At 38.5% G+C, this 7283-nt stretch overlaps 1 protein-coding gene across 1 annotated transcript; it reads left to right on the forward strand.

Annotated features, from left to right (window-relative positions):
• Positions 1–370: 370 nt before the first annotated feature.
• Positions 371–6708, forward strand: anxa1a (annexin A1a). The gene is made up of 12 exons (XM_014968977.2): positions 371–473; positions 993–1072; positions 1767–1857; positions 2324–2418; positions 2512–2625; positions 3710–3800; positions 3930–4009; positions 5424–5568; positions 5654–5749; positions 5849–5907; positions 5997–6119; positions 6250–6708. Exons 2-12 carry the CDS (start codon positions 1013–1015, stop codon positions 6304–6306), a joined length of 1011 nt encoding a protein of 336 aa, XP_014824463.1. The 5' UTR covers positions 371–473; positions 993–1012; the 3' UTR covers positions 6307–6708.
• Positions 6709–7283: the final 575 nt, after the last annotated feature.

Below are 7283 nucleotides of genomic sequence, written 5' to 3' on the forward strand. Positions count from 1 at the left end.
AACTGAATGTTGCAGGCGGCCCATATTAGGAGAATACAATAAGATCTCATCAAGTAGGTAAAGCATTTCTCATAAAGTCAATAATCCCCATAACGCAAACTACCCACGGAAGTCCCAGATGTTGCGTATCCCTGTGATTTTCCAGAGGATAACATTTTTATGAAGGATCAGGACCTGGCGCTTTCCCCGCACATATGTCTCGGTAAGCCGCGTGGCTGTTAAACATCTGCACGAGAAAATGCGCGCAGATTTCTGCGCACTAAACGCCGCCGTGCGTAATGGACGGAGCTCCGCTGCGCTCGGCTGTGCAGGGCAGACGCGGCTCAGTCCAATCTCAGAGGTGGAGCCTGGGTTGTATGGGCTGGACCCTTCACTAGGTGGAGTTTAGCTCAGACATAAATACACTTCTCCTGCCCTTACAACGCCCCTGCAACCACACAGTAAGACTGACTTCTCCCCTCTGAGGCCTCTCGGTAAGTAAAAAAACCCCCAAACAAACAAAAAACTGCATTCTGTTCTCCTGTTCTTAGTTTCTGACTTTAGCTTAGAGTTTGTGTGTAAACTGAACTCTGTAAGTATGCTGTGTCTAACGGGATTGATGAGGGTGTGGCTGATGAGATTGCGGAGATGTTGCAGGTTTTGCGTTTAATACAAATGCAGAGTTGTTACGGTAATATTACGCCGCTGTAGTTCCCATTCAGGCGCCATCTGAAGTTATAAGAAACGGATGATGGAGTCTATAAAAGTCTGTCTCCATATCAAGCTGGTGGGTGCGGCTGCGCAGTCTGCATATTGTTATAATTACAGCGCTAAACCTCTTGTAAATCCAGTTCAGAAGGGCTGAGTCTTTCCTCTGCATTCAGGTTTGATGGATTTGAATAAAACTAAAAAAAAAAAAAAACAACATCTTAAATAAAACAAAGCCTGCAATATCCTCTTAAAAACTTAAAAACGGACATCTTCTTCTCTAACTTTGTCCTCTCCTCTTACAGACAGAACCAACTCTCCCAACATGTCTTTCATCCAAGCCTTCTTGCAGCAGACAGTTTATCTGGGCTTGCCCGATGAGTCAGTGAGTAACTCTTTAGCACTGCTTTAGTTGCTAAGGCCAACCTTTCTGTTTTTTTCCCCTTTTTTTCTCCTTCCTCTGCTGTATGCCCTGATGGAAAAACTGATCAGGCAGAAGGCAGCGTAGAGGAAAAGAAAAAAAAGTCTCCAACATAGCAAAGGAACTACATGAATGGGCGTAAAGAGGGAAGGAAAAGGTTGTAGGGCTAAAACAAAGACAAAATTAGAGCTGAAAAGAGAAAAATGAAAGGAAATCTGGACTTTTAAGGTTGTGTGAAATGAGACTGATGGCTGAAGCTCTGGGAGTGTGTGACTCAGGGAAGCAGGAATTTGTGCCCCTCCCTTTATAAACTTTGCAAACACAAAATGCTACTTCTGCTTTCTCCGATTGCTTAAAGTTGAATTAGGGAGAACATTGCACAATTTTTTCATCTCCTACAGTATTGCTCAGTGCACCACATGGCACTCACAGCCGTGGATGCGCAAAAAGCAAGAATAAAGACTGTTGCAAGTGTCATTTTCTGTGTGATCTTCATAAATACATGTAATACCCAATTGTGTTTGTTTTGCCATTTGAGCAGATAAGGCTTTAAAATAAAAAAAAGAAAGAAAAACTCTTGCAACATACCTCATGCACTCCTATTTGCAGCGATCAATCAAATAAGACAGCCTCACCAATCACCTGTGTTCCCTTTTAGCTCCTCAAGAACGAGGGAACGGTGACTGCTGCTCCAAACTTCAACCCCAGTGCAGACGCTGGAGTTCTGGAAAAAGCCATCAAGACTAAAGGTGAATTTTAGATGCACAATTAGATGCTGCTTAGGCACATGTGAACATGTTTCTCTGGTCTTGAAGACCTGAGGGCTGCAGGAACCACTGCTGGTTTGAAAGATTTGGATTTCTGCTGACCTTTAGCTGTCAGATTTATTTTTTATTATTTCAGATCTTGCTGTTATTCCTAGTTTGACTTTATTGCGTTTTATTGTACTTTTTTAGTTCATGTTACTTTTAAACAATTTACAATACAGTTTGATTTGGTTTTGATTAATAGAGTTTTAAATTTAAAATTGTTCTTTTATTTTAATGTATCTAATGCACTCTGCATTTTGGATGCTAAGTCCTCTAAAAATAAAGAGTGATGGGCCGAATGCTGTTCCTTAAAACTAAAGAAAAACATCAACACCATCTTCTATGCATGATGTGTCATTGCAACTCCACGAATCAAATCATTATCTTAACCAATCGCACACTGCAGGCGTGGATGAGCACACCATCATCGATGTTCTGGTCAAAAGGAGCAACGACCAGAGGCAGCACATCAAAGAGGCGTACCAACAGGCCTACGGGAAGGTCAGAATCGCTCCTCTAATGTATCGGTGGCAGAACAAAACATCATGCGTCGGGTTATTTTTGTGCTTATATGTGACTTCACTTTGTTCGTAGCCTCTGGAAACAGAACTGAAAAAGGCCCTGAAAGGAGATCTGGAGGAAGTGGTGCTGGCTCTGCTGAAGACACCGGCGCAGTACGACGCCCAGCAGCTGAAGCTGGCAATGAAGGTCGGTCAAATGCACAGAGTTCAGTAGATCCGTTGAAACAGCACACTAATAAATAAATCAGATAAACGTTAAAAAAATGTAACTGTTCCACTATAACTAAACAAGTACAACGTACAAATAAGTCGCATAGGACTTGGTTATGTCACTAAATAAAAATGTAGATAGTTTGAAATGTGTTTAAAGGTGGGATAATGGAGCTTTAACTTTGCACTAAAACCAGGGTTCTGACTGCTAAAGTGAAACTTGCCCAGCAGATCAGAGTTCAGTAATATGCTGCCACATAAATAGTATAAAGTTATTAAACATTTTCTTAAATTTCGAACCTCTGATGTGAGTATGACGTCGCACTGAGTTTGGCACGACACAGCTGTAAGCTAACTGTAGCGATGCTAACTTTTAATAGCACTACATGCCAAAATCAATGTGTTTCCCTCATTTTTGCTTACAAATGTGAGCTAATGTGAGCTTTTAATGACGATAAATAATTTACACGTGCCACTTTTACAATGTTTTATGTCTTTGGCAGTCGTATTATAAATTGAACTCTTGACTGCTTGGAGACCCATGACTATCCAGATCAAAATTTAAAGTTCAGGACTTGGAAAAGCAGAAAATTTCTTAATGTATTTATAAGTACTTATCACGGCTTTTTGTTCTTTAATTCAGTGACATACATAGTGAAGAAAAATACATGTTTGTGATTGTGTTACTTTTGTGAGAACACATATCATATAAAGGGGAAAAACAAAAGTTTCAACACTTTTTAGCATCATAATGATGTCATTTCCAAATCAAATGAATACCCAAAACTTTGTGATATAAAATTCAATTAATGTGATACAATAACATTTCTGACCAACTATTGCTTTTCTGAGTGGGATTATACTTCCTCCTTCTGCAGCCCGAAGCTTCGGCAGTGCCATCCTCTGTTATTTTTGTTAAATAAAGACACCTGCCTACTTCCACACATTCATCCATTGTTTTCTTATTGGAAGGTGGAAGCTGGGTTGTTGGATTTGGGTTTGTTATGATACCAGGTATTTTTCACAATGCTAATATTTCTGCTCACACATTCCTGTGTCAGGGTCTTGGGACAGATGAGGATACTCTGATCGAGATCTTGGCCTCCAGAACCAACAGGCAGGTCTTGGACATTAAGAAGGCCTACAAGGAAGGTATGCACCTAAAAAGCTTAGGAGGAGACTCTAAACTAGTAGGCAGTAAATATTTGGAGGATAGTTTTTCACGAAAAGGCCGAAATGTTTTTACAAGGTGAATTTTAATGATTTTTTTTTATTTCCTAGACTACAAGAAGGATCTGGAGGAGGACATCAGGTCGGACACCAGCGGAGACTTCAGGGCTGCCCTCCTTGCTCTCTGCAAGGTGTGTCCTTCATTTTAGCCAGAAAACCTTGGAAGGTTCCCAGGTTTTACAAAATTTATACTTGATTTCAGATAAACCTTAATTTTTCTTTTGAGAAATCATACCCAGCAACGACCATTTTTTGAGACGATGGAGGAGTTAAGGTTAATTCTTGCAGAATAGTTTTACTTTAAGGATAATTATCCCTACAGTTGCTTTTTACTGAGTAGCACCCAAAAATAACAAGTTTGACTTTTAGGTGTTTTTCTCCTATGCTTCATGATAATAGTCAAATATTTTCAGGAAAAGTCTGAGTGAAGAAGAAAAAGGTGCTGGACATAGTGCTTGTAGACATTTGACATCTGCCACATATAATTAAGACATAAAAATGTCTCTTGTGCAACACAGACTTTGAAACATTTACAAAAAGACTCTATAACACTTAGCATCTCCTAAATCCAAACAGAATTTCTCTTTCCAGTGCTTGCTGATTTTATTTGACAATGATCAAACAAATAAAACAACATCTAGAAACTAAAGAGCTTGGGGAAATATCAACTTTTAGATTATAGTTTTATTTATTTTTTCATCAATATTGACAAAAAATAAGGTTGAAATGAATTGCAAGTCCTGTCAGAAGTACTCAAACGATGCAAACTGATCACTCACAAAGATCTGGAGATGTAATCCTTTTGAGATGCTTATAATTTGAGTGACATGTGAGGGTAACACTTTATTTGAAGGGGGTTGAATAAGACTGACATGACACTGTCATAAACGTGACATAACACATGTCATGAACATGAATAAGCCTTCATGAATATTTATGACTGTTGTCATAAAGCGTCATTCGGTAAATTATGACACTTTTAATACAAAGTTGACATTATTCAAAATGTCTTTGTTATGACAACTTGACATTAACCTAGAAATCATTACTGTTTAAACTTTACCTTTAATAACATAAAGTTACCTAATTTTTAAAGTGTAATCAGTAATACTTTTATAACAAATTTATATCAGTAATGATTTCTAGGTTAATGTCAAGTTGTCATAACAAAGACATTTTGAATAATGTCAACTTTGTATTAAAAGTGTCATAATTTACCGAATGACGCTTTATGACAACAGTCATAAATATTCATGAAGGCTTATTCATGTTCATGACAGGTGTTTATGACAGTGTCATGACAGTCTTATTCACCCCCTTCAAATAAAGTGTTCAGTTTAGCAAATGGTTCTTAATTTATATGGATATGTTATCAGCAAATAAAGTAACATTTTTTTAACTTTCATACTGCATTCTTACATTTATCTGAATATTCTGCTTGTCTGAGCTTTGTATTTTTTGTATACATTGTGTTTTTCTCTTTTTTAGGTTGATAACGCAGATAAATAAGTGTTTAATGGTTTAATGTGATGTTACACGTCGTAGGCTGGCAGGACTGAAGGAGTCAATGAGCAGCTGATTGACAGCGATGCCAGGACTCTGTACGAAGCCGGCGAGGGGAGGAAGGGCAAAGACTGCTCCGCCTTCATCGAAATCCTGACCACCAGGAGCGCCCCACACCTCCGCAAAGGTCAGTGTGGTAACCTGCTGAGTAAGATGTTTCCGTCCCTTTCAGAGATAACACTATTCTGTTTCTTTCTTTATTTTTGTTTTAGTGTTTGATAGGTATTCAAAATACAGCAAAGTGGACATGGCCAAAGCTATCGACTTGGAGATGAAGGGAGATATAGAAAGCTGCCTCACAGCAATAGGTGAAGGCAGATACTTGTGCTCATGATTTTCATTTACTTAAGAAATGATTATGACCTCTACTAGAATTAATCTTGATTCATTCTTCTGAATTGCAACAGTGAAATGTGCTGGAAGCAGGCCGGCGTTCTTTGCGGAAAAGCTCTACTTGGCCATGAAGGTGGAGTCTGTGTAGCAGCAAGGTTCTGTCTACTCTGTGCCGACTAGCAAAACATTTCCTAATTCGTTGCTTTGCTCTTTCTCCATCAGGGTAAAGGCACCCGCAAACACATCCTGACTCGCATCATGGTGAGTCGCTCTGAGATCGATATGAAGCGGATCAAGGATGAGTACAAGAAAAACTACGGCAAAACGCTCTACCAGGACATTCTGGTGAGCAGACGTCTACTGATGATAACAAACCATGACGTTTTCTTCTATTATGTCGGGCTTTACATATTAAGATGGATATAATAGGCCATTCAAAACTTTTAGAGTTTAACTGTTTCTCTTTTACCATCAGGATGACACGAAAGGGGACTATGAGAAGATCCTGCTTGCTCTCTGTGGCGAAAACTAAAAGCCTGTCTCTGGGACCAAAGTGGAAAAAGCCAAAGATCTCCAATGATATTCAGCAGCTGTGGATAATCCCTTATTATCTTTTGACATGTATGGTGCCCTATGCACTCGTGGAAGACTGAGAAGACGTGTCTTCGACTGTCATGACATTTAGCAATAAGCAAAAGATTCTGTTGAAGTTGTCACTGCTTAAATCCTCCCTCAACCCCAAAATATTTTGTATCGTGGCAGCAAAGGTAGCACATTGTGCTCCTGGACCAATGCTTTAGACTGACTTAGCTTTGCATTTATTTCCAGAGGCTCAAAAAGCTTATGTCTGATGTATGCAGGCCAATCATCTAGTTGTAGTAAAATTTTTGAAGGAGCTTTAACATCTGCAAATAAAAGCTTTTTTATTGAATAATCTGATGGGGTCTTTTATTTATATGCATGCGTACATATGGTAAATCAATGTGCTCTATTGTTAAAAAATAAATAGTGGCAGTACGAGGAAATGTATGAATTGCTTGAACCAGATAGTTTTGGGAAACAGAAGTTGTTTTCTGCTAGTAATAAAGAATAAATAATGATACAGTGCATGAAGAACTAAACAATGAAAGCAAACTTATTTTAATAATTTGGAGGCCAGAGCAAAGATTTGTTTGATCTTTTACAATCTACCGACAAACTGTATCTTGAGGTGCAGAATGCAAATGAATAAAGGTTTAACTGTATGAAATGTTTTTCACATTAAAAGTAGAGCAGGGTCTTCATTATTGGCTTAATCATTAAAGATCACAAAAAAACATTTTATGTGTTCTGCACACCTTAGAAAAGCAATATTTAGTTCAAAGAAAAGGCAAGAAGCAACAGAAGACTCAGAAACCTGAACTTCATGCTTTATTAGTTACACACTATATAAGGCAGTAGCAGTTTTATTTCATAGCAAAACATTTTTTAGGCCAAGGATTAGGCCTACATGCATATATTTAACCTTTG

The sequence above is a fragment of the Poecilia mexicana genome, unplaced genomic scaffold (genome assembly GCF_051168715.1).
Source record: "Poecilia mexicana isolate PSO_F unplaced genomic scaffold, ASM5116871v1 scaffold_9, whole genome shotgun sequence".
In the NCBI taxonomy this organism is placed as follows: Eukaryota; Metazoa; Chordata; class Actinopteri; order Cyprinodontiformes; family Poeciliidae; genus Poecilia; species Poecilia mexicana.

Bases quoted from the DNA above. Each gene is read 5' to 3' on its own strand.
- anxa1a (XM_014968977.2), top strand. From the start codon at position 1,013: ATGTCTTTCATCCAAGCCTTCTTGCAGCAGACAGTTTATCTGGGCTTG. The intron at 2,419-2,511 runs GTCAGAATCGCT...CTTTGTTCGTAG, and splicing joins ACCAACAGGCCTACGGGAAG to CCTCTGGAAACAGAACTGAA. The intron at 6,120-6,249 runs GTGAGCAGACGT...TTTTACCATCAG, and splicing joins CGCTCTACCAGGACATTCTG to GATGACACGAAAGGGGACTA.